Source organism: Centropristis striata, chromosome 11 (assembly GCF_030273125.1).
Source record: "Centropristis striata isolate RG_2023a ecotype Rhode Island chromosome 11, C.striata_1.0, whole genome shotgun sequence".
Classification (NCBI taxonomy): domain Eukaryota; kingdom Metazoa; phylum Chordata; class Actinopteri; order Perciformes; family Serranidae; genus Centropristis; species Centropristis striata.
This window is the reverse complement of record NC_081527.1, coordinates 3,662,418-3,690,412: the sequence shown is the minus strand read 5'-3', so window position 1 is coordinate 3,690,412 and position 27,995 is coordinate 3,662,418. Positions and strand designations below refer to the sequence as shown.

The window sequence follows — 27,995 nt, the reverse complement described above, 5'->3', positions numbered from 1 at the left end:
AATTTCCACAGAAATTATTATTAATTAGTTACTGGAAAGAGACAGTTTGATTTTAATTAATTTTATCTAAAGGCGTTTTATAAAATAAAATCCACAATGAAGAGTTCTGTGAATATCATGCAATTAATCTTATTTCCATATTTATCTGGTATTTGGGCCTGGCTGTGTCACACTTTATTTTGAAAACAGAAAACCGCATGTCGACACATCAAATACATTTTCGCCTCGACCCTGTAATTTTTTTTTTTTTGTGGGTTTTTTTGTGAGAAGGCTGTTACAGGCCTTTCATTATGTAACATTTTTAAAAATTAGACTTTTATTTTGAAGACAGACTCGTTTTTTCTTTCTTCCAAACTTTATTGACAATAATACAAGTACAAACAAACAGGCATACTTTCACGTCTTAATCATCAAAAAAAAAAGGTTTGCCTAAGGTTTAAGAAAAAAAAGGAACTAACTAGGCCCTACACAAAGTCAAACATAAAGCTACAATAAAAAAAAAACTTTACTTTTACGTGTGCAATGTAAAAAACAAAAACAATCTTAAGTTAAAAGGACAAATTAGCAAACAGCTATAAAAAGGCTGTTTAACCATGTGAGACTGTGGGGAGTTTTCAGAGCGAGGGGGCTTTCATGCTCCGTTTTGGAGGAGGACGACAGGAAAAAGGGAGGAAATATTCTCTGGCGACCTGGAAGACGTCTTCTGGTTTCCTCAGCAGTAAAAACTGCAGGAAGTCAGAAACCAGAGCACGGATCTCTGGATGCTGCCTCAGGTAGGAGGCGTGGTCCGCCATCAGCTCCTCCTGCCCCGACCACACAGAAACACACTTTCTTATTCTGTTCTTATAATGGATTTATTGGGTAAAGTTATGATGGGATGTATACAGGTTAAGATGTATATGTGGTACTGTTGTAGCCTCTATACTGCCCCACAGAGTCTAACTGCAGTAACTACACAAAGGGTAAAACTGAGAAAAACTGCTTTAAAGTTTTTTAATGTTTTTTTAACTGAACAACCAAATTTGTTATATGTGTAGATATGTGATATGACACTTATTTCTACATGTATTGATGATGTCAGTTTTATGCTAAAAAAATCATGAGGATTTATTTGACCTTTGAACCCAAAAATTTAGTTAATGCACTCTGGTTTTGCTGTAAAAGGATCTCATAGTAATGTTGTTGTCTTCTTTCAGCTTTTATATTTTGTTTTCAGTGAATAAACATTTTCAAATAGAATTTGTTAAAAGTGTATTTAAAACTGTTTAACAAATTCAAAGATTTACGTATTTTAGACTTAATATCATAAAGTAATGTTATATTTTAGTCTTAACATAATTTTATCTCACTTTTTTACTTGATCACTATCTAGAATATAATTTCCCTTTTAAATAAATTTATAATTTATATTATTCTTGTCTTCACTATTCAACACAATGAAGAAATACAAGGCTACACAGTCAAAGTGAAGTTACTGCAGTCTGCTTTGGTTTTATGTTTAAATGTATATATATATATATATCCAAAGCAGACTGTGTAAAGTGAAGTTACTGTGGTCTGAGTTGGATTTTGTAGTTACTGCAATTTTTACATAATTATTTATCTGAAATAAAGCAAAATTCAAATCTTAAACTTTGTCACAAAATAAAACATCAAGGGGTTCATTTTTAGTTATAACTCAATTTCGACCAAAAATGTAATTACTGCAGTTAGACTTTGTAGGGCAGAATAATCAGTCTGAATAAATATATTTTTAACATTTGAGAACATTATTGGTTACCTTTCTGTCCAAGAACTTGGAGCGCATCTGCATGTCTTCTTCCAAAACCAGTGGGATCTTCTCAAACCCTGACACACACACACACACACACACACACACACACACACACACACACACACACACACACACACACACATAATTGACTCTGTTTCCTTGTAGAAACAGTTGTATGTGTGTCTGAGTGGTTACTGTAGTAGCTATATTTACTCTGCATTGTTCTTATCATTATTAAAACGTATACATGAGGCATCATTACAGGTTGATTTGGCTTGTTGGAAATGACAATGATTTTTAGTTTTTTTTCGGTCTACTCAAGCAAGTCACACTATACCATCACACCAAAAGATATAAAACAAACTTTCCACCTGTAAATAGCACTTATAGTTACCTTTTTCTACCTGTGATGGCAGCTTCAGGAGCGTCATGGTGACCGGAGATCCTACCTGAACTCTGCTCGCCAGATGCCTGATCACAGAACATAAACGGCTCAAGAAAATATTTATAACATTTATATTTTTTGAAGGCTAACGAAAAACTGCAAAACTGCAAAACAAGCATAAAATAAAATGAACTGTGAAGGCATAAAGGTATTGTCTCTAATTGTGTTTTTAAACCCAATATTGAAAGCAGGCATATGCATGTGTAAATGCTATATAAAGGTATAGTAATTCAAGGAGCTGCAATTACTAGAGTCGTAATAACCTACATGCAGTAGTTGTAGCCTGTTTGATCTGTTTGTAGCAGCTAAACAACAGAGTTCGAGACAACAGACCAACGCGGCAAACAGTGTTGTCAACTTAGCGACTTTTTTGATACATTTAGCGACAACTCAGACGTCTCTAGAGACTCTTTTTCAAAAATGCGACTAGTGACAAAACTAGCGACTTTTTCTGGTGTTATTGGAAACTTTTGGAGACTTGTTCCTACTCTCCCTCGCAGTCTCTCCCAGCTGCAGTCAGAGCAGGAGACGTTAACCCCTCAGCGTCCAGTTTGCACCAGTCTGAAAATGAATCACGTGTGCGCAAAATCGCCGATCAGCAGCCGCTACCTGAGACGCTAACCAGTGAAGTTTGGTGAATCTTGGGTGGATCCTCTCTCCCAAGCTACACCCATAGCGGCTCTCTAGAGGGAAACGTACTTAATGGAAATGCGCCTTTTGCTTACCCATCAGCCAGGAAGTAGCAGTGCCAGGTGGTGGGGCCGTCCTCCACAGAGTGAACAACCCTCTCCACTCCAAAGACCTCCACAGATTCTCCCCCAACCTCAAACTGCTTCAGGCCCAGCTCGCTCTGTCCACAGAGAAACAGATCATCAGAGTTCACTATTCAAAAGGAACATAGAATGACCAAGAAGTCTCAAATGCATAATTACTCACAAAAGTGGTGTGGATGATGTGTCGGCCCTTGTCCAGAGAGAGGAACGTCATGTGTTCTGGCACCTTCTGCCTCAGATTGAACAAACGCATCAGCAGAAGGCTGGATCCCTCCGTAACCAGCCCTCTGAGGACAGACATGGGGTAAGAAACACTCTCCTTTGTTGTCTCCTGTACACACACACACACACACACACACACACACACACACACACAGTACACCTTTCAGTTATTTCACAACAGCAGATTTAACCCTTAATAGGACACTCATTGAAATACTTGCAAATTCCAAATTTCAACCCTAGAGAATATTGGAGGATATTACATACAGCCAGAATGTGTAAAAAAAAACCCGGGGGAGGGGTTTAATATTTTGAGAAAAAAGTTTACGAGATTAAAGTGGCAAATCTGCGCGGAAAAAAAGTGCAGATTTATGAGATTTAAAGAGGTGAATCTGTGAGGAAAAAGTTGCTTTTTCCCACTTTTTTCTCGTAAATCTGCGACTTTTTTCGCGCAGATTTGCCACTTTAAATCTCTTAAATCTGCAACTTTTTTCTAGTAAATTTCCACCCTTCTCAGCTGGAAGAAATCCATGTGGTTCTACGACCAAACAGAGAGACATGGGGACCCAGTTAGATATCCACTGAAGTTACCAAATATAGTTCTTCACCTGATAAAGGGTTAATGGCATCATTAAAAGTTAATATGTGAATAAAACCACTTCGAACTGTTATCAGAAAGACATTTATAGATACAGATTGGCAGATTAGCATCTTTTTCACATAGAAATGCTCAAAACGGCTGGGTATGATTGTACTGTCATGTTGTTTTGTCACAGCTGATCCACTCCACAGCTTCTTCTCTCACCTCCCCTACAGTCGTCACTTTATCCATCAACATTTGTCCATCGTGCTGCACCATACGACACCTCTTGTCCAAACTGTGGCCCTCCAGCTGAGAAGAGATTTAACAAAAATACAAAATAAACACAGACAGATGTGACAAAAAGAATGAAAGTCAAGAAAGCATCACAGTTTTAGCTTCTGCGTCTGTTAACTCTATGGAGTTTTGGGCTATTTTGTCCATTTTTTAATTCTAAAAAAAAAAAAAATGTTTAAATGCCATGTTGGTATAATTTTTTTCAGCACAGCCTCGAGTGCAGATAAAATCAGTGGATGTGTGTGGCTGAATGACATGAGGGGGAATAAGGCGTAAAAATAAATAATCTTGCAGAAAGCGAGAACTGGAGAAGCAAAGCAGCAAGCAACTCTCTCTCTCTCTCTCTCTCTCTCACACACACACACACACACGCACACACACACGCACACGCACACACACACACACACACACACACACACCAACACTGCCGGTAGACTGTGAGCTGAAACTACGGAGCAGTTGCAACATGCTGCAGAAAAACGTTGCAGAAGCAGAATTGAGCATTTTAGTCTCAAAGTAGAGATGGGCTAGTCTGGCTATGTAAACATCCATTTCTGTCACTCTACATACGTCATCTGGTATAACTGATACGATTGGCTAAGAGCTACGTACATGATAGACATTCATAGCGCCCAATAAACGGTTCTGGGCGATCGTAAACCACGCCTCCTCTACGGAGAAATGAACGGCTGGTTTCTAGACTAATCTCATTCGTGATTAGTCTGGCGTTAGCCAGGCTACCTAGGCAGTGTATTCTGATGATTTATAATAAAGAAAACTAAAAGGAACTTCGACTTGGTTTTTAATCCACTTTTCCCTCTCCGAGGGGTAGTACATTTACACCACAACAGTATGGAAAGTTTGCAATGACCTACCTTGACGTACTCGTGGTAATCTTCCTCCAGCACCTCCAGGTCCGTGGTTAGGTAGGCTTATTGGGCAATAAGGGCAGGACAAAGGACGTGAAAATGATACAAATTGACAAAATAATAGCGATCCAGCTGTCTTTGCGTCCCCTTGCCTCTTCTCACCTGTGACTGTGGTCCCACAGGGGGAGTCCTCGATGGCCCCCTGGCTCTGAGCGTGCAGCAGCAGACAGGGCTGCTGGGCCCTCCAGGTAAACTCCAGCGTCACGCTGAACCTGCCCAGGTGTCTGCCGCCCTCTGACACGGTCACCAGAGAGTCTGAACACAGACACTTCAGCAGCTCTGCAGGCTCTGAGAGAAGAGGGTTAACCCCAGACACATTACAGTTTAACTGGAGCTTCTGGATAGAGCTGCAACAATTATTAGATTAATCAAACAATAATCGATTATAATCGTCAACTATTGTGATAATCGAATAATTGGTTGGAGCAGTTTTTTTATTTAATTCTATGGAGTCTTTTTGGGCTATTTTGTCCATTTTTGCATCCTTTTCATGCTGCCTGTATTCACCACTTAAACAGGTTTAAATGCCATTTTGGTTTGTTTTTTTCACCAATATGACCTGATAATAATTGATTTTTTATTCTGACTTACTGGATCAACATTTTGAACCAAAAAGAAACAAAGAAAAACCAACATAAATGTGATCTTGTGATTGTGTGTGATCCTCTCATCAACTCTGGTTTTTATTCTAGTGGGACTCGATTTTATTTGGGTCTTTTGTTTATTTTTTAGTCTTTTTTGTGTCTTTGTGTGCCTTTTGTTGTGTCTTTTTTAGTTATTTTGTGTCTTTTTTTAGTCATTTTGTGGTCATTTGTGTCTTTTTTTGTTATTTTGTGTCTTTTTTGTTATTTTGTGTCTTTTTTTAGTCATTTTGTGTATTTTTTAGTCATTTTGTGTCTTTTTTAGTTATTTTGTGTCTTTTTTAGTCATTTTGTGTCTTTTGTAGTTATTTTGTTTCTTTTTTTAGTCATTTTGTTTCTTTTTGTGGTCATTTTGTGTCTTTTTTTAGTGCTTTAGTCCAACATAAAACGTGATTTTGAATCTTTTTGTCTACTTTCAAAACACTATCATGCTCAATAAAGAATTTCAAATGTTGCAAATGTGAACAAAGGTGTCAAATATAACATATAAGAGGATTCCATCCAGTTCTATCATTTTATACTAAATATAGTTGAGCTCCAGTTTTACTGATATTGATTTTGGTTATTATCAATAAAATCTATATGTCTATGTCTAGACATCAGCTCTTAAATTAAACTCTAATCAGCTATTTTTGTTGTTATCATTATATTTGTCCAAACAAATTAACCTTTAGTTGTACCAGACATTAAAATGAACAAGAAACTGAAGAAAAAGGGTGGTCTAATAATTTTATCCATTACTGTAAATGAGCTTTTCTAGGTAGTAGGCTTCTATAACTATTGTTTTTGGGAAAATCTGCTTCTATGTCATTTATATGATTTTTTAGAGTACTACATAATCATATTTACAGCCATGGAAAAAATATTAGACCACCATTTTTTCCCTTAAATTTCTTGTTCATTTTAATGCCTAGTACAACTAAAGGTACATTTATTATCAATAAAACCATGGAAATGTCTAGATATCAGCTCTTAAATTAAACTCTTATGATATATTTTTGTTGTTATCATTATATCTGTCCAAACAAATGAACCTTTAGTTGTACCAGGCATTAAAATGAACAAGACATTGAAGAAAAAGGTGGTCTAATAATTTTATCCATGACTGTAAATGAGCTTTTATAGGTAGCTAGTAGGCTTCTATAATTATTGTTTTTGGGAAATTCTGCTTCTATGTCATTTGTGTGAGGGTCAATGACGTGATCTAACCCAGTGTCAGTTGGTGTAACCAGTAATTTTCTTCCCATAAAAATCTGATTATATACAGGAAAATAAATGTGAACTAAAATTAGAAAAAAGAAATACAATCCATGTTTACATTGCAACACTATGGTATATAACAAATTTTACATAATTTGTCAAAACTTTAGAAAAAAAATGGTTGTATTTAGAATATGTTTTGCTCAATATTGACGGAAATGTGTAAATGTAGAAATGTTTTTAAAAATACGTTTTTTAAAATGAAGTAATCATATGTTTAAGTCCACTAATATATAAAAATAATATAAAATACAATGTAGGTGGATGAAGTATTTAATATTTATCATTTTTTTTGTGGTTACACCATTTGACATCTTGCCAATCCTTATTTGTCATTGACCCGTGAATATTTTTTTAGACATTTATTGTGTAATATTATATATTATATCCCGTACGTATTTTCTCAACATTTTATTTCAACTTTATTCTCGTCATTTCGACTTTTTTCTCCAACTTCATAATGATGTATTTTTCCTCCTACTTGGCTCTTCTCCTCTTCAGTTCTCCGGTAACTCAATATGTGCCAAAACCAGGTGTTGTTTGCTCTCCCTGCCATGGTTATAATAGTTTTGGATTTTTCATTAGTTTTAGTTTTAATTTCGTTGTGAATTTTTGTTTTCAAATTCAGTTAGTTTTAGTTTTTAGAGTGAGTTTTCTAGTTTTAGTTTAGTTTTTATTTTTTGAAAATGCTTAGTTTTAGTTTAGTTTTTATTAGTTTTAGTGTTAGTTTTAGTTTTTTTGTAATGGGCTATGTGTTGGGTGCCAGATTCAAAGTGGTCATAATAAATGTTGCCTTTATTTCCTTTGGTTTATCATCTCAGCCCCAATAAGGTTATTAACTGTTTTGAATTGTGGTTCTAGTGTAAACATCCCAGTCTCAGTAAACATATTTACCACGTGTTGCATGTTCTAATAGAAACACTGAATTATGAATGAAAAAAAGTTGACAAAAACGACAACTAAGGACATTTCCACTATAATTTTAGTTAGTTTTAGTTAGTTTTGTAACCACACAATACAGTTTCAGTTAGTTATCGTTTTTTTAATAAATAAAAACTCTAGTTTTTATTTTTATTTCAGTTAACGAAAATGTTTTTTCAATTCTAGTTTTCGTTATTTCGTTAGTTTTCGTTAACTATAATAACCTTGCTCCCTGCGCAGTTTCGGTCTCCGACCAGAGTAAAATAATAATAATGGCAACTGACCGACGCTGGACATGAAGGCAGCAGCTCCGTCGGAGGCTTTCAGCTCCGTGAGTTCGAGTCCCTCTATCCCACCATGAACCTCGTCTCCCGGCGGGACTTCCATCTTTACCGCTGCTGAAACTGATTTAAGAGACCTTTGTTGCGAAAAAGACGTTGTATTTAATTGAATGTGACTTCTTCACGCTGCCTCTTTTTCCAATACATGAGAGAGGAGGCACGAATCTGAGTTGTCAGGGCAACGACGCCACAGTACCGTAAAGATGAATGTATATGCGCAATCGAATTCTCTTCAAAGCTCTTGTGCACAACAACAACAACAACAACAACAAAAACTAGAAAATTTCCTCTGGGGAAGTTCTGAAAGGGCCACGGGGGCTACTGCCGGTGTGTGTACACTATGATGAGATTCTTCAGAGATTTCAAACAATTAATACTCGTAATGTTATGATATTATATAATATACAAGGAGCACACCTACAACAAGCATTCCTTTTCAAGTATTTATTTATACAGCAACCTATGCCCTTCAACCTCAAAATGTGTGTGTGTGTGATTGAAATCACATAACAATACCTGTGTGTGTGCGCGTGCGTGTTTGAAGCATGTGTATCTTGAGGAGTGTGCGCACTTACGCGCGCGTGTATCTCTAACTGTAATCACATCAAAAATCAAAGGCAATCAGATCAAAGCAATCAACAGAATTAACTGTCACCAACTGCCAATGTTCCGTAATAGAGGTGGACAGACTGGAATTTCTGGCCTCGAACAGAAAGCATTTTTGGCGAAACCATAATACCTATCATTGATCCGACTTCACTTTGAGCAGTCTACATACGTTTTTTTTAAAAAAGAAAAATGAAAATATAGCTTTGTTAGAGCGATCTAAAAAAACTGTTACATCTCACTTTTTCAGAAATCTTGGTGCGTGTTGGTGGCGCATCTGTGCGTCCTACGCCCAAACTATAACTCTGACAGCTTTACCAGAGGATTGTGAGAGAGAAGACAAATTTTCCTACGTTTCTATGAATAAATTATTTCTGTAGAGTGGAATTTGCGGCCTGGAGCGCAGTTTTAAAATTTATTTTTTGACAATTTTTTCTCTCCCTCAACACTCTGGCGATGATGTCACACACTGTGACACGAACATTCCGTGCAATACACACCCATTATAATCTCAGAATTTCTCCAAAAATGATAATGGTCATTGAACAGGGATTGATAAAAAACTATATGACCTATCGAAACGTGGATTAATACACTGATACACAAGACTTGTGTCTACTGTTTAAAGTTTAAATGGAGTCTCTAGGTGAAATTATGCCGGAGAAGTAGACGTTTAAAAATCACCAATTATTGTTCTTTTTCGCTCATTTTTTTTCGGCCGTCCCATTCACTTCAATGCAAAATTTTGTCCATGTTCTTATAATAACCTTGTCAGTCGGTTGGCATCTGAAGATCTGAGGTTGTGGGTGGGGGAGTGTATTGGAGGAGATCTGTGAGGTACATTGGGGGGAGAAGGTAGAAGAAGGGAGAGTTCAATGAAAGAAAGAAGGGTAGAGTAGGATGTAGCAACCGACAATGGAGGTGTGTTAAATGTGGTGCTTGCCCTCCACCTGGTGGTGCAAGAGTGGTACTTTCTTACCTTTGGCTGTAGAGGAGCAATAGTAGAAATTAGTCACAGAGAGAGGTTTGTTATGGTTTTCATTGCTTTTTATTATATAGTCTGTGTTTTTTTTAATCCAGTATCTACAGCAAGGTTATAATAGTTTTGGATTTTTAATTAGTTTTAGTTTAATTTCGTTCGTTTGTTTTCAAATTCAGTTAGTTTTAATGAGTTTTTAGAGTGAGTTTGCCAGTTTTTATTAGTTTTCATTTTGTGGGAAATGCTTAGTTTTAGTTTAGTTTTTATTAGTTTTAGTGTTAGTTTTAGTTTTTTTGTAGTGGGGTATTTGTTGAGTGCGAGATTCAGAAAAGTCACAATAAATGTTCCTTTATTTCCTTTGTCTGATCCATTTTAGCCCCAATAAGTTTATTAAGTCATAAAACCAGATAGATGAAATAGATTTCATATCAACCAAAAAGGTTTATGTTGACAAAGTTGACAAAGACGAAAACAAAGGACATTTTCACTATAATTTTAGTTTAGTTTTGTAAGTTTAGTTTTGTAACCACAAAATACAGTTTCAGTTAGTTATCGTTTTCATAAAAACTTTATTCTAAAAAAAAAGTTTTTATTTTTAGCAAGCAAGAGAACTGTTGGCCTGATTTCTATCACAACTACAGTGGATGTTTATGGTCCCCAGAGGATGAATCCTCATATTTATACAAGTTTTAAGATCTCATTTCAACTGCTAATCAACAGAGAAATGTCTCATGAGCGTATGTGACAAAATATTAATATACAAGATATTTGAAGGTTTGAAAACAAAGAATAATTATATTAATGTCAAAGTCTATATAAATACATCCAAACACTGAGATCACTTTTAGATTTCACTTGGCAACAAACCTTTTCAAGCAATAAGGTTCATTCTGGCTTTATATTTTTGACCTTCAGGTCAACAGAAATATTTGAGTATTTACAATATTTGTCCTAAAGTGTATTTTGAGTTGTTCACTGTTTGTTGAATAATAACAATAATAATAATAATACAAATAATAATAATAACCATAATAATAATAATAATAATAATACATTTGATTTTTATAGCGCTTTTAAAAGGTACTAAAAGTCTCATAACATAACAGAATTGAGACACACACAAACACAAAATGCAGAAAAAAAAAAAAATCTAAACAAAGATGAGAGATTATGAGTTGGTCTCGAGGGTTGGGGCAGCAGTGGAGTCCCCCACGGAGCGTTGCTTGGTCCTGGTGACTTTTAATTCTTATTATGGGAATATTATCTCACTCATTCGGAGCACATTCTTGAGACACAAAACAACCAAAAAACACACAAAGTGACTATAAAGACACAAAATGACAACCTTATAATGTAAATGAAATCATGCACAACAATTGTTAAGTTAAAAAGGCTTATCAAAAATGATATGCTAAAAAGGTATAGGTTGCAAACTGGATGAGGACATTCTTGTAACTGCCTTCAGTGTTTTGTTTTGTTGTTGTTGTTTGTTTGTTTGTTTGTTTTCTTTGCAGGAGTAATAGCAATTCTCAGATCCAATTTGTTTGATGTACTATGGTTGACTGATAAGAAAATAAATAAATAAATAAATAAATAAATAAATAAATAAATAAAGATAATAATATTTATTTGCCATTAAGTGGCTATATATAGAGAAAAAATGTCTTATTTGAAGTGTTGAATACCAGGTGAGAGGCCTAGATAAGTATTTTTTCCTTCAGCCTACTATCTTTTTTTTCCGGACTAAAATTATATAAGGATATGCTTATTGAATATTAAGTTAACTGGTTCTTATATCTAACTTATTACTTAGACGGGGCAGATGCATGTGTATGTATAGGGCTATATATACTGTATGTGTGTAAATGTCTATATGTTTATGTACATCTGTTTAATGGTGCCTATGTGAGTATGTATATGTATATGCATCTAGTCTACGCTGTTGTAGTTTATGTTGTTGTTTCTTTTTTTTTCAGTTCGAAAAGAAGAATTCATAAAAAAAAAATTTAAAAAATGAATTTACTGACATAGTGAAAATGCTGCAGGACATACAGAGAGTATACAGACACATATCACATACAGAACTTACACTATTTCTTGAATTTTAGAACCACTTATTTCATCACACAACACTGTTACTATTATTATTCATGACATTGGACAGAGGAAGAAAAGTTAGGACACAAAATGGTCTCAAAGGGCCGGCCAAACAAACTGACTGAATTGTTTCACACTCAGTAAGTAAGGTCAAATAAGCAAGAGGTAAAAGAAAGAGTCCATTCCACCTGATTTGCTCTCCACATGGACAGTTGCAACCAAAGTCAAAACTACTCAAACCACAGCTGGATACCACAGCACTTCTTTGTTCTGTTGCCTTCAGATTCTGAATACAGATACAGAATCTGTTTATAGAGAAAAGAGTAATTTGTAAACACATTTTATTATCACATTAATAATACTGCAGGGCATACAGCATATAGAATACTTACAAAGATCAAATACATGAACCACACTTGTTATTTCCAAAATCTTACATTAAAAAAACAAATGAACAACCCAGATTCCCAAAAAAATTGTGACGTTGTCTTGAACCTCAATAAAACAGAATACATTCATTTGATCATCCTTTGTTAAATAGATTTAGTTGCAAACTGAGCAAAGAAAAATATTTCATCTTCAAACTGAAACTTAAAATGTTCAAATCTGAATTCAAAATGTAATACAATTAGTTTTTTTTTTTTTTTTTTGAGCTGGAATGCCCTGCTTAGCCTGCTGCCCCCACGACGCGGCCCGGACAAGCGACGAGAATGGATGGATGGATAGTTTTTATTCACCTTTTATAAGGGAATTGAAGGAGGGTGTAAAGTTCAAAACACGAAACATTCTCAAAGGGTCAAAGAAACAATCAAGCACTGAGTGAAATAAAGAAAACTCAATTGGACAGTGTGTAAAGTACATGAGTGATCACATTCTGATGACATTGTTGCATGTTAGCTGGTTATCCCTGCATGATGTCTATGCACATTTGATCAATGCCTAATCTGACTTTAAGTATTCAAATTGTTTCATCTTCTACCTTTTGTATCTGATCTTGACTTTGATCCCTGTACTTCTAATATGGACTATAAGTACATTCCTTTTCAGCTGTATTTGGACAATCTGAAAGTAAACTTCTTATTTCCATTTTCCAAGTGCATCAGCCTGCAAATCAAAATCTTCTCTTTTGGCAATATTTGCACTTGCATCTCCAATTGCATACGCAGGGATGAAGATGGCATTTTCCCATATTAGCCTGTTTAGTAAGACCTGAAATCTCTTTGGTTCATATCCATTGCCTGGGTTGCAGGTTTTAAATGCTTCTTGGGTGCGGTTGTCAGATTTTTGCACTCCAGCCAAAAGTTCTTTGTAGACTGTCTCTGGGTCACAGTTGAGACGAAAGACCATATCAGTTGGTGGGTGTCTTTCACGAAGATCAAACTCACCAGCTGTAATGTTTTTGATGCGGTAAAGGTGAAACTTCAAACTGTGTGCAAAGAATTGAGCCAGTACGTCATTGACTACTGTGATGTCGTCCTTCATCAGAAACATTTTGTTTTCTCCCAATTTGTCCAAAGAATGGCCATCAATTATTAACTGCTTCAGGTACCTTGGTTGAGAAAAACAGACAATAAAATCATACAAACTGAGAGAGTACACACATCCAATAGTGACAAACAGATGTTTTAGAGCCCATGTCTATGTATGTAACAGATACACACTGCAGTACGTACCTCTCTGACTCCTCTATCATCCTGCTGGGGTTGTTTGCAATGTAGGGTACCAGCCTCAGGTACTCGCTGACCGTGTGGACCTGTGGTGGGTAATAACCTCTCATGTTTTTAAGAAATAAACCTGGAATGGGCCCAGAGTCAGACACCCACTCTCCCCTGACCTGTCTGGCCAGAGTGTCAAACAGCACAGCCAGGGACAGGGCCACTACCCCCACCCCACCAAGAGTGACCTTCCCCTCCCGGCCAAAAGTGGTCCTCAGGCCCTGGGTGAAGTCCTCCAGCTGCTTGGGGCTCAGGGAGGACTGCACTGCCCTGTAGTGGTTCCTCAGGTGAAGTGAAGAGTTGATGGACACCATGTTGACAAAAAGAGGACTTGGGTTGTAGTCTGGGAAAGGACAGAAGACTCGAGCAACAGAAGCCAGGTGGGCTGCGTCCTCAGCAGGACACTGCAGGTTCCCCATCTTGATGATTAACTGACAACAACACTGTTAAAACAGATTTAACTAACACCAGTAGCTGTGTGTATATGACAAGCTGTCTCTGGACATTATTTATAGAGTCAGAGTGGAATCATGACATCAAGTCTCTCATTAATCATTAATTAGCTGTCCTTGCCAGTATGGGACAGCCTGTGTCTCTCTCTTACACTATGTTGATCTGTTATGTTTGATCTGTGAGTCAATCTTGCCAAAGCACAAGGACATGTGCATTGACACAGTGACTAACTGTCTAAAAGTTGCTTTTTCTTTACCATCCCAGTGTCGTGAAGAATAATAAAACTGACTGTCACCCCAGAGGAATCCCACAAAAGTCCTGTGACCCACAGGATTAATACCCTTTTCTTGTTCGTTGGGCTTGGAAAGGACAAGTAGAAGTGACTGTCTGCTCGCAAACATTTCACAACCAAAAACAGAACAAAGACTAATAGTCCAGAAGAAGGAATTGACACATATCTCTTTTCCAAAGATGTCCAATCAAGTTAAAGTTAGTCATGCTTTCTTGCTTGAAATCGATCAGTTTTTGCCTTTTGATCAGGATCACTTTTATTAACTTCACTGTCTGACCAGTGTTTGCGGATAAACAGCAAAAGTCCAGCATTTGTATGCAGAACCTTGTTGTAGTCAATAACTCTTCCCAACAGAGATAGGAACCAATTCCCTCAAATCATATCATAATACAGTCCACAGGAGCACTTACCAGAGGCAGGAGATCAAAACGTCCTCATAGCTTAACATAAAGGTTGCCATTTTAAACATGTTGACCTCTCGCCTAATTCCCTAAAGGCCACCTCAATTATCACCTGCTGGTACCAACTAAGACCCAGCTGCTGTAGCAGTAAACATTTCAGTTAGTTTAACACATTTGGCAGCATCTGCCTGAAGGGCTTGTTGTTTGTTTTTCTCTTAATTTCTCCAGGACTTCTATGTTTTTAATTTTTGGCTGTTCAATGGGCCCAAGGAGGAGGGCTCTTGGCCCTCCCTCTACCTGTTTTTTTAATTGACCATTGGCCAATAAGTCTACCAAAAACAAGGTTGTTCGGCCAAAAAGACCTGACGGGCCGATTGACAGCAGAAGGGGCCAAGGAGGAGGGGGCCTTGGCCTTCAGCCCTGTTCAACCTGTTTTATTGGCCATTGAGCAATCAGTCAACCAAATGTCATGAACCAGCTCATAGATCATGACAAACAAGGAGACCACACATGTTTTGAAGTTATAATAAAGTAATGTTTATTTTATTTACCAAAAGCAACACAAAGAAACTTAATTATGTGAGTCAGTAAATCAGTGGTGAGGTGTGTGCATGCATGCGACGTGATGAAATGCAGGTGTATAAGCCAAAGCAACCAACCAACCAAACAAAACCAACATAACCAGACCAACTCAACAAACCAAGGTGGAGGCTGTGGAGGAGAAGAGAGAGCGAGAACTGAGGCCTCAGCTCCTCTATGTAACCTCAGTAATTGAGAGTGGAGTCAGGTGTGCTCCTCCAGCCTCTGCAGACTGGAGTGGCATGTCCTGTGGCTCCTCCTACACAGGAAGAGAAATCCAGAATGGCACAACACCCAGAGGGGGAGGGGATCATCACACAAAAAAGAAATGAAAAATTAAGTTTTTTTTGTTTTGTTTTTAAATCATTCAGCCCAAAAGACCTGCCGGCCAGCCGGGTATTTGCCGGTATGCCAGGTGGAAAGTCCAGCCCTGGCTGATGCACTCACATACACTCACTGTATGAAATTGGACTGTGTGTGTGTTTTCTTTTGGATGTGTAGATGAACACAGTACATTAATTAATATTATTTATTTTCCGATCGGCTGGTCTTACTGGGGATTTCCACCGGGTGCGGAACAGCCGCGGAACGGCAGAGTAGCGAGCCAGCAGTTTACATGCGAGATAGCGAGAACACGTGATAATCCTGAACCTACGGGAGACCGTGAGATCCTGTAATAAACTGTGTATAAAGTAAACAACAACAACCAACAGCTTACTTTGCCTCTCCGACGTGGAAGATCTGTTGATCTGACCATCTATCCTTATAAAAACAATATGTTATGTCATAAATGATTGTATGCTGTTCCACTTCAACAATCAGTCTCTTGTAGTCCGTGTCTACGACCCTCTGTTTGATGGACTGATTGCTGATCTGGTGCCCTGGCCATTACATAATGTTGATGTGAATAAGTTTTAGGCTGCATGAACTACGTATTGTGTTTTATTTTGAAAGGGGGCGGAAGGGTATTATGTTGATTCTGAGTCAGACTTCCTGTCTGGTGCGATCTGCTCTGTTGAGATTTATGAGGTTTAACAGCGTCTCGCGGAGAAAATAGAAATGCTACGGAATGATCGCGCAGCAGAGCGGCAAGCCGTGGCTGAGACGTTGCTGAAACGTTCCGCGGCGCGCCCAGTGGAAATGCTCTCAGTGATTAGATTTGCAGCGATCAGCAACGGCGACTGCGGCGCAGCTGTAACACGCCCGGTGGAAATCAGGCTTTACTCTGGAGATTTAAATGTTGCTCTTTGTGTGCACTATTGCGTGACGCAATAGTGCACACAAAGGGCAAGAGAGAGACGCAATTTGCGTCTCTCTTATCTCTGAAGAAACACGTATGTTTGCGGTTAAATAAGCCGAGGCAGAAAAAAAGCACAAGCCCAGCCCAAGTATGCATCTGATTAGGAATTATTCAGTTCACAAGCAACACTTTAACTCTAGCACATCTATACTCTGTGTAAGGAGACAAATTGCATTCAGCTTCAAATTGTATGGGTGTGTTTGCATCGTAATATAATTTGCGTAATGGTGGGGCCTTAAATACATTATGTAACATTATATACCAATTTGCAAACAAACTGAGGTGAGGTTTTGCAGAAGTGACATCAAACATATAGTGAAGTACAAAGTGGAGAGGCATTGTGAATGAATGAAATATCAATTTTATGTAGTTAAGCTACGGGGTAATATTTTACTTCTGACATCTGTCCTTTTCTCTTTTCATTTTCTACTAATCTTTACACAGAATAGAAGGTCATGACATCAAATGTATATTTATTATTACAGTCAATGTTTATTGCAAGTGACACCCAGATAGGAAGCAGTAGTTTGAGTTACGACACTGTTAGTCACAGAGTATAAATTCATGAAATTTAACAGAGAGGAACAAAATATGAAATGGTCCCAAAGGGTTGAACAAAGATTAAACAAATATTTAAAAATAAAATAAAAAAAATACATCAGTTGTCAAACCTTTATAACTGATCCCATGTTGCATGGTTACTCTGCATGATGTCTATGTTATTAAGAGCTTGATCCATCATCATCTCTATATTTTTTAAACTATTCTAACCATTTTCAGAGTGCATCAGCCTTCAGATCAAAATCTTCTCTTTGAGCAATTAGCGAATCATGAAATACCACTGCATATGGCCTAAAGATGGCATCCATCCATACTAACTTGGCAACATCCTGCAGCACAGTCTTTTCTATATCCTCACTGTCTTTGATGCAGCTTTTGAAAGCTTCTTGGGTATGGTTGTCAGATTTTTGCACTTAAGCCAAAAATTCTTTGCCTGCTATCTCTGGATCGCAGTTGAAATTAAAGATCAGATCACCTTGTTGTCTTATCTCACTGATGTCAAGAGTCGTACCATTTTTGATGCGGGGAAGGTGAATTTTCAAGCTTTTTCCAAAATAGTATCCCAGTACCTGATTGACTAATGTGATGTCGTCCTCTATCAGAAAAGTTTTGTTTTCTCCCAATTTCTCCAAAGGTCGGCCATCGATTATTAACTGCTTCAGGTACCTTGGTGAGATAAACAGTACACACATTCAATAGTGACAAATGTATTTCACAGGGCACATGTACACAAACACACACTGCAGTATCTACCTCCTTAATTCCTTTTTCATCCTGCTGGGGTTGTTTGCAATGTAGGGTACCAGCCTCAGGTACTCGCTGACCGTGTGGACCTGTGGTGGGTAATAACCTCTCATGTTTTCAAGGAATAAACCTGGAATGGGCCCAGAGTCAGACACCCACTCTCCCCTGACCTGTCTGGCCAGAGTGTCAAACAGCACAGCCAGGGACAGGGCCACTACCCCCACCCCACCAAGAGTGACCTTCCCCTCCCGGCCAAAAGTGGTCCTCAGGCCCTGGGTGAAGTCCTCCAGCTGCTCGGGGGTCAGGGAGGACTGCACTGCCCTGTAGTGGTTCCTCAGGTGAAGTGAAGAGTTGATGGACACCATGTTGACAAAAAGAGGACTTGGGTTGTAGTCTTGGAAAGGACAGATGTCTCGAGCAACAGAAGCCAGGTGGGCAGCTGGACACTGCATGTTCCCCATTTTGATGATTAACTGAGAGTAATGTCTGTGAAGTTTCAACTAGACAACAGCTCCTGTGAGGGTCTGACAGACTCTCTCTGGACATCATTGACAAAGTGGAGTCATGACGTCAAGCCTGTAGTTAATTATTATTTAGCTGATGTCTCCAAAATGGGACAGTTTGTGTCTGTCTCTTGAAGTAATGTTTGATCTGTTACTCATCTCGCCAAAGCACATTGACATGTACTTGAAACACTAACTGGTTGAAAGTTGGAAAAAAACAAACAATCACAAAACTTCCCGCACTGAAAAAGAATGAGAGATTACCAGAATACACATATATATTGTCAGTGTTTTGTCATAGTTAAGGGGTGTGGTCAATGAGGGGGAAAACTGTCCGTCACCCAGCCTAAAAATTCTATGAGAGCCGGATCACCACCATGCTGACAGCATTGCTAAACAGTCAATCGGTGTTCTCATGAGATTTTAGTAGCATACTGTTGGAGATTGTCACATTAATGGTAATGGAGATATTAGAAGTTAAAATGTGAATGTCACAATGAAAATCACAGCTGAGCTCTGAACTAGTGTTCAGGAAACAAGAACAAGCAAATCAGTGAAGTACAAAGCAGAGAGGCCTTGTGAATAAATGGAATATCAATTATATGTAGTTAACCTGCAAGGTTTGCATTCAGATGAATTTAAACCATATATGGTCATTTGAACATGTTAAAACTAACTGTTGTGAAACCAAAATATAGACTAACAATGTTATTGACTCTTTTGTCATATCCGTCATTTTTCACTTTCTGAACACAGAATAGATGGTCATGACGTCAAATGTATATTTATTGAAACATTGTTAAATACTGCAGGGCATACAGTGTATACAGTACTTCCAAAGTTTTACAATCACTGATTATTCCAAGTGACACCAAGACAGAAACAAACAGAACAACACTACATCAGATGTCAAACCTTTATAACTCATCACTCTGACTCCTTTGTCACATGTTGCATGTTTACTCTGCAAGATGTCTATGTTATCAAAGGCTTGATCTATCATCACTTTTTACACTTTTTAAACTATTCTACCCATTTTCCGAGTGCATTAGCCTTCAGATCAAAATCTTCTCTTTGAGCAATCAGCAATTCCGGATCTACCATTGCAAATAGAGGCATAAATTTGGCATCCATCCATACTAACTTGGCAACATGCTGCAGCAAAGTCTTTTCTATATCCTCACTGTCTTTGATGCAGCTTTTGAAAGCTTCTTGGGTGCGGCTGTCAGATTTTTTCACTTCAGCCAAAAATTCTTTGCTTGCTATCTCTGGTTCACAGTTGAGATTAAAGATCAGATCATCTGGTTTTCTTATCTCACTGATGTCAAGAGTCGTACCATTTTTGATGTGGTGAAGGTGAGCTGTTATTCTTGAACCAAAAAAGAGTCCCAGTACCTGATTGAGTCGTGTGGTATCATCTTTTACTGGAAACGTTTTGTTTGCTCCCAATTTCTCCAAAGGTCGGCCATCGATTATTAACTGCTTCAGGTACCTTGGTGAGATAAACAGTACACACATTCAATAGTGATAAATGTATTTCATAGAGCACATGTACACAAATACACACTGCAGTACGTACCTCTCTGACTCCTCTATCATCCTGCTGGGGTTGTTTGCAATGTAGGGTACCAGCCTCAGGTACTCGCTGACCGTGTGGACCTGTGGTGGGTAATAACCTCTCATGTTTTTAAGAAATAAACCTGGAATGGGCCCAGAGTCAGACACCCACTCTCCCCTGACCTGTCTGGCCAGAGTGTCAAACAGCACAGCCAGGGACAGGGCCACTACCCCCACCCCACCAAGAGTGACCTTCCCCTCCCGGCCAAAAGTGGTCCTCAGGCCCTGGGTGAAGTCCTCCAGCTGCTTGGGGCTCAGGGAGGACTGCACTGCCCTGTAGTGGTTCCTCAGGTGAAGTAAAGAGTTGATGGACACCATGTTGAGAAAAACAGGACTTGGGTTGTAGTCTGGGAAAGGACAGAAGACTCGAGCAACAGAAGCCAGGTGGGCTGCGTCCTCAGCAGGACACTGCTGGTTCCCCATCTTGATGATTAACTGAGAGTAATCTCTGTGAAGCTTCAACTAGACAACAGCTCCTGTGAGGGTCTGACAGACTCTCTCTGGACATCACTGACAAAGTGGAGTCATGACGTCAAGCCTGTAGTTAATTATTATTTAGCTGATGTCTCCAAAATGGGACAGTTTGTGTCTGTCTCTTGAACTAATGTTTGATCTGTTACTCATCTCGCCAAAGCACATTGACATGTACTTGAAACACTAACTGGTTGAAAGTTGGAAAAAAACAAACAATCACAAAACTTCCCGCACTGAAAAAGAATGAGAGATTACCAGAATACACATATATATTGTCAGTGTTTTGTCATAGTTAAGGGGTGTGGTCAATGAGGGGGAAAACTGTCCGTCACCCAGCCTAAAAATTCTATGAGAGCCGGATCACCACCATGCTGACAGCATTGCTAAACAGTCAATCGGTGTTCTCATGAGATTTTAGTAGCATACTGTTGGAGATTGTCACATTAATGGTAATGGAGATATTAGAAGTTAAAATGTGAATGTCACAATGAAAATCACAGCTGAGCTCTGAACTAGTGTTCGGGAAACAAGAACAAGCAAATCAGTGAAGTACAAAGCAGAGAGGCCTTGTGAATAAATGGAATATCAATTATATGTAGTTAACCTGCAAGATTTGCATTCAGATGAATTTAAACTAAATATGGTCATTTGAACTCGTTAAAACTAACTGTTGTGAAACCAAAATATAGACTAACAATATTATTGACTCTTTTGTCACATCCGTCATTTTTCACTTTCTGAACACAGAATAGATGGTCATGACGTCAAATGTATATTTATTGAAACATTGTTAAATTCTGCAGGGCATACAGTGTATACAGTACTTCCAAAGTTTTACAATCACTGATTATTCCAAGTGACACCAAGACAGAAACAAACAGAACAACAATATATCAGATGTCAAACCTTTACAACTCATCACTCTGACTCCTTTGTCACATGTTGCATGGTTACTCTGCACAATGTCTATGTTATCAAAGGCTTGATCTATCATCACTTTTTACATTTTTTCAACTATTCTACCCATTTTCCGAGTGCATCAGCCTTCAGATCAAAATCTTCTCTTTGAGCAATCAGCAATTCCTGATGTACCATTGCAAATGCAGGCATAAAGATGGCATCTACCCATACTAACTTGGCAACATGCTCCAGCACAGTCTTTTCTATATCCTCACTGTCTTTGATGCAGCTTTTGAAAGCTTCTTGGGTGCGGCTGTCAGATTTTTTCACTTCAGCCAAAAATTCTTTGCCTGCTATCTCTGGTTCACAGTTGAGATTAAAGATCAGATCATCTGGTTGACCTCCACCATTGAAGTCAAGAGTCGTACCATTTTTGATGCGGTGAAGGTGAGTTGTTAAGCTTGTTCCAAAATGGTGTCCCAGTACCCGATTGACTTCTGTGGTGTCGTCTTTTACTGGAAACGTTTTGTTTTCTCCCAATTTCTCCAAAGGTTGGCAATCGATTATTAACTGCTTCAGGTACCTTGGTGAGATAAACAGTACACACATTCAATAGTGATAAATGTATTTCATAGAGCACATGTACACAAATACACACTGCAGTACGTACCTCTCTGACTCCTCTATCATCCTGCTGGGGTTGTTTGCAATGTAGGGTACCAGCCTCAGGTACTCGCTGACCGTGTGGACCTGTGGTGGGTAATAACCTCTCATGTTTTTAAGGAATAAACCTGGAATGGGCCCAGAGTCAGACACCCACTCTCCCCTGACCTGTCTGGCCAGAGTGTCAAACAGCACAGCCAGGGACAGGGCCACTACCCCCACCCCACCAAGAGTGACCTTCCCCTCCCGGCCAAAAGTGGTCCTCAGGCCCTGGGTGAAGTCCTCCAGCTGCTTGGGGCTCAGGGAGGACTGCACTGCCCTGTAGTGGTTCCTCAGGTGAAGTGAAGAGTTGATGGACACCATGTTGACAAAAAGAGGACTTGGGTTGTAGTCTGGGAAAGGACAGAAGACTCGAGCAACAGAAGCCAGGTGGGCTGCGTCCTCAGCAGGACACTGCTGGTTCCCCATCTTGATGATTAACTGAGAGTAATCTCTGTGAAGCTTCAACTAGACAACAGCTCCTGTGAGGGTCTGACAGGCTCTCTCTGGACATCATTAATAAAGTGGAGTCATGACGTCAAGCCTGTAGTTAATTATTATTTAGCTGATCTCTCCAAAATGGGACAATCTGTGTCTGTCTCTTGAACTAATGTTTGATCTGTTACTCATCTTGCCTCAACTTACTGAAAGTTGCAAAAAACAAAAACAAACACAAAACCTTCTGCACAGATAAAGATTGAGAGATTCATGTTCTGATAGAGAATAGACAGAAACTAGAAAGGTTCTACAGAAATGTTTAGTATGTTTGACTCTGGCCCATGACTCTCACCCATACAGTATTGACACTGCCAAGTAGTTTACAGTATATTACCTCTGCCATTGCTTAGGTATGTGACAGATCAAGCTTTCCACATGTGTGTTCATATGAGAGAACAAATGGTCTGCTAAAAAAATACCATTGACAGTTTGCTTAGAAATATTGTGAACGGATGTAAGAAATAAACTGCATTTCCTCCAGAAAATGTGGTGAGGATGCCGTCTGCTGAAAAGCTTGAAATGTATTATTGACAGTCAATGTAATTATACAATACAATACAGTTAAATAAATCACAGTCAGGTTTGTGTGTGTGTGTGTGTGTGTGTGTGTGTGTGTGTAATCATCCAAAGCTGCTCCTGTGCCATTTGACGCTACTGATTGAGAGAGAAAAAGAGAAAAACAGCTGAAAGTGCCTCTCGAACAGAAAGCATTACTGGCCAAACCGTAGTTCCTATCAGTGAACCGACTTCACTTTGAGCATCCTGAGTTCTTCCTGAACGTCTACATGTGTGTTATGTTCTAACATATTTTATGTTACTTTTTAATCATAAGACTTCAGTTTAGGCCATTGTGACTGGGTGCATAAAAGCCAGCATCAAGCCAGAGGCTCCTTGTTAGGTAACAACTAGGTATAGAGGACTTGATAATGTTGAGATGATGTCAGATATTGGAGGTGTTTGGGAGCATAATATAAACAGTATGAGTTGTATCCTTTTTAAAAGTATACCTAGAGGCTTACACGTGTACGTACACGTGCACCATGCATTGAGCTGTTTGCCGTCACAATTCTGGTTTGCAGAGAGGTTAAATACGCCCTGACACAGAAAAAGAGACAGATAACAAAGGACTGTATTGGAGATGGGACCCTTTTTTTAGCAGTCCTTAAAATCTGACAAATTGTTCTCCCGCTGTACCGAGGCAGTGTATTGATGTCTGATAATAAAGAAAACGAAAAGGAACATCGACGTGCTCTTTGATATTATTTTCCTCACTCAAAAGAGGTAGTAATTTCACTACAATGTGAAGAAAAATGAAGAGATTGTTTTTTGAAGAGCGATCAGTAGAAACTTGTACCTCTGCTTTCCTCCAGAAATGTTCCCGCCTTTTTAACATGGCGGTCTTTGAGGCTGAGGGTGCGTGTTGGTGGATCATCTGTGGTCCTACGCCCAAACTATAACTCTGACAGCTTTAGGAGACGAATGTGAGTGAGAAAGCTAATTTTCCTACGTTTCTATGAATAACTTATTTCTGTAGAGTGGTATCTGCCGCTTGAGCGCAGTTTCCAAATGTGTTTTTGACAAAATTTTCTCTCCCTCTACACTCTGGCTATGATATCATCTATTCTAGCCTCTCAATAGGCTAACATTTGGGGGGGGTTTTGGCGAGTTTTTGCTAAATAATTTGAAAACCGTTTGGCGGAACCCTTACGAAAGTCAAAGCACACTTGTCATGGTCAAGCCGGTCGATTTGATACCTTTTAAGTGTATGTGCGACCAAAACTCCAGGAGGAGTAGTCGACCGGAAAAACACGGAAGAAACAGAAGAATAAATAGGAAGAAGCCCGGTGGATAGTATATAGTGTGCTCTTACAAGCAAACTCAATAATAGTTCAAATGAATGCCTGGTAAGAAATCTATGGATGGCAAGAGCTCTATGGATGGGAATGTCTGTGTGTTGGCTAACCCACCACTTTGGCCACACTGAAATGTGTCAACAGCAACTGGATGGATTGCAATGAAATTTGGACAATATGCCAAGACAAGCGACAATCTCTGAACCTGAAAAGTGAAGCAATTGCGGAAAGTCTGACCATATGGAAGTTGAAAAATTCATTCATTCATTCATTCATTACCATTAACCGCTTATCTGCAATCGGGTCACGGGGGCTGGAGCCGATCCCAGCTGTCATTGGGCGAGATGCGGGGTACACCCTGGACAGGACACATAGAGACAGACGATCACACTCTCATTCACACCTACGGGCAATTTAGAGTCCCCAATTAAACCTAAGTGCATGTTTTTGGACTGTGGGAGGAAGCCGGAGTACCCGGTGGGAACCCACGCTGACACGGGGAGAACATGCAAACTCCACACAGAAGAGCCGCAGGCGGGAGGCGAACCGGCGACCCTCTAGCTGTGAGGCAAGAGCGCTAACCACTACACCACCGTGTAGCCCAAAGTTGGAAAAAAAAAAAAAAAAAAAAGTTGAAAAATAACCTTACTAATACTTTTTTCTTGATTTATAGATCTCAACAGCACGGTTCCCATTTATATTAGGATTTAGATTATTAGTCATGATGTCTCAACCATCCAAAGTAGACTTACCAAGAGAATGTGAGAAAAACATGTTTAATTTTAATGTCATGGTGAATCATGTTACTACACATCTACAACTTAACCCACGGCACTTACTCTTGCTATGTTTCTTGACTTCATCCTTGCTTGTGTTGTATTAACTCTCATTTGTATGCTGCTTTGGATAAAAGCGTCTGCTAAAAGACATTGTAGAATTGTACATGGCTGCAAGTCTGGTCTTAAACCAGCCCAGGAGAACACATGTCACTCCGCTCCTCATCTCTCTGCACTGGCTCCTGGTCGCAGCAGCATCAAATTCAAAGCCTTGTCTCTTGCCTACAAAATAGCAACAGGCACCACCCCTGCTTATCTGAACTCCTTTGTTCAGGTCCACAAACCCTCCCGCCCACTACACTCTTTCAGTGAAAGACGTCTGGTTCTTCCGCCGCTGAAGGGTTCTAAGTCTCAAACCAGACTCTTCTCCTCTGTAGTGCCCCGGTGTTGGAACGAAATTCCAAACTCCATCCGTTCTGATGAGTCCTTATCAATCTTTAAGAAGAGACTGAAGACCCAACTTTACTGAACACCCTCACTCCTGATCTACACTGATGACTACGATAAGTTTCGCACTGACAGCTCTCGCAACCTAAAAGCACTTGTGTCCTAATGGACTTAAACTTAACCCACAGCACTTACTCTTGCTATGTTTCTTGACTTCATCCTTGCTTGTGTTGTATTAACTCTCATTTGGATGTCGCTTTCGATAAAAGCTTCTGCTAAATGACATTGTAGAATTGTAGAGAGACGAGGGGGGAATAGGTCGGAGCTTGCGGAAGTATATTGTGTTTTTGTTTCGGCAGGGTTAAATTATCTCCTTTTTTAAACTCTTGCAGGCAATGTCTTAACCCTTTTTATTTGTTATACCTTTATCAATCCTGTATTTTATTGCACTTTATGCAATTTTATGTGAAGCACTTTGGGGCGGCTAAGCTGTCTGTACATGCTCTATAGAAGTAAGATTTGACTTGACTCTTTTGGAAGAAATCACAACGGAAATGATTCAATTAAAGCAGTGGTTCAACATAAAACTGTCACTAAATCTGAGCAAAACAAAGATTATGGTATTTGGAAAACATAAACTTAACTGTCAAGTACAAATAATTATTGATAAGGAATACATAGAAAGAGCATCAAAAAACATTTCTTATATTCATATTCTGGATGAAACATCATGATTCACTCTGTACTGCTAACTTAGTCACTTCCTGTGACTAACCACAGGGTGGCGCTCTCTGTCTGTGATAAAGTTCAGTTTGTATCACACAGCCATGTTGTTAGAGCTTATTTATGGCTGTGACTCCTTTCTAACACCGTAAAGATGATGCAATATGTTTTCACATTGAAAATGATCCAACTTTTCAGAATTATACCCTACGTAGTAGAAGAAAAATCTGTGAAAATAATATGAAATGTATCATGACTGTTCCATCAACATCTTAAAGGAACAGACTGACATTTGTCTCACAGTGTTATTCCATTTAAAGGGAAACTGACAAAGAATTTTCACAAAGTATTTGATCATAAAATAAGCTGCTGTTTGACTTATTTTCATTGAATTGAACTAAAAGAAACAACATAACATCAAATAAAAAATGGAGACGATACTTATAATTCTTTTCATTAATGCCACAACAGCTTTGAGGTATTAAAGAAAGTTAAATAAAAAAACAACAGTTAAAATATTAAAACAGATTGTACAGAAACTAAAATATTCATATTGAACACCAGCTTCAAACTGTTTTTAATTTAAAACTTAAAATATTAAGAACATTATATTTATTGATGTTTTACTTTTAATGTACTAAATAAAATTAGTTATTAGTAATAATTAAATTAGTATAAAAATAATTACAATGCACAAAAATGGTAACAGTAAGAGAAGACAAAAAACAAAACATATTAATTCAAATAATTAAAAGCAACTCCAAAAACATATATTGATGCAGATAATACTTCATGATACTTTTTATTAATTTTACAAAAGCTGTGATTTATCAAAGGTAAAAAAAAAGAATTCAATCGATCATATTCAAAATATTTTAAGTAAAAAAAAATTGTAAATATTTAAAGTTATCTGTGCAGAAATGTCCACTGCCAACATTTATTCTGGTGACTGAGCTGAAAATGTACTGAAAAATCAAACAGTTTTACTGCACACATAATTGTTTACAAAACATTTTGAAATGTCACAGATGTAAAATATAAAATAATGACAGCTGAATTCCATTTGGCTAGATCAGTTTCAGGGTCATTTTATTGTTCCTTTTGGCTCACTATCTCATAATCATGGTTTACTGGGACGCTTGAAAAGAACAGAGGGGGCCGCAGGGGCTGATGGGAGGTCTGAGGACCTGATAGAAACCACGTGTCTCCCGTCTGATCTCACAGCTCGTCTTTATTTGATGCAGTAAGTTAAAGTTTATAATAAACTTTCAGTGGGTGATCCACAAGGATCAGCACTGGGCCCTCTAATCATTTATCTGATATACAGTATTATTGATGTTTCACAACAGTGTCACAGTATAAATGTCAGACTCTACGCTGATGACACTGTTTAATATTAGTGTGAAGACACAGGAAAGTGAGCTGCTTTGAAGCAGCCTTATCTCTCCACCACAGGGGCTGATGGGAGGTCTGAGGACCTGTTAGAAACCACGTGGCCCTCGTCTGATCTCGCAGCTCCTCCTTGTTTGGCCTCAGCTGCATCAGAGCGCCACTTCTCCCCAGGTTCACCAGAGGGAACACCGCTGCACAAA

The 27,995-nt window shown here is 38.5% G+C and overlaps 2 protein-coding genes across 4 annotated transcripts; both read right to left on the bottom strand.

Moving 5' to 3' along the window:
- Window positions 1–320: 320 nt before the first annotated feature.
- Window positions 321–8,636, bottom strand: catip (ciliogenesis associated TTC17 interacting protein). 2 transcript variants are annotated; one of them, XM_059344952.1, is made up of 10 exons: window positions 8,127–8,636; window positions 5,123–5,308; window positions 4,967–5,022; window positions 4,020–4,106; window positions 3,156–3,323; window positions 2,945–3,069; window positions 2,169–2,245; window positions 1,781–1,848; window positions 744–803; window positions 321–703 (listed from the first exon to the last, which is right to left on the bottom strand). In XM_059344952.1, exons 1-10 carry the CDS (start codon window positions 8,227–8,229, stop codon window positions 632–634), a joined length of 1,002 nt encoding a protein of 333 aa, XP_059200935.1. In that variant the 5' UTR covers window positions 8,230–8,636; the 3' UTR covers window positions 321–631. The 2 variants fall into 2 exon arrangements, with proteins under 2 accessions (XP_059200935.1, XP_059200934.1); XM_059344951.1 differs by having other exon boundaries at window positions 321–803.
- Window positions 8,637–11,769: 3,133 nt separating this feature from the next.
- Window positions 11,770–22,607, bottom strand: LOC131980705 (uncharacterized). Of its 2 annotated transcripts, XM_059344993.1 has the most exons (4): window positions 22,075–22,607; window positions 19,993–21,987; window positions 13,539–19,905; window positions 11,770–13,414 (listed from the first exon to the last, which is right to left on the bottom strand). In XM_059344993.1, the coding sequence occupies exons 1-2, from the start codon at window positions 22,533–22,535 to the stop codon at window positions 21,519–21,521; spliced, it is 930 nt and encodes a 309-aa protein (XP_059200976.1). In that variant the 5' UTR covers window positions 22,536–22,607; the 3' UTR covers window positions 11,770–13,414; window positions 13,539–19,905; window positions 19,993–21,518. The 2 variants fall into 2 exon arrangements, with proteins under 2 accessions (XP_059200976.1, XP_059200975.1); XM_059344992.1 differs by lacking the exons at window positions 19,993–21,987; window positions 22,075–22,607 and having other exon boundaries at window positions 13,539–14,081.
- Window positions 22,608–27,995: the final 5,388 nt, after the last annotated feature.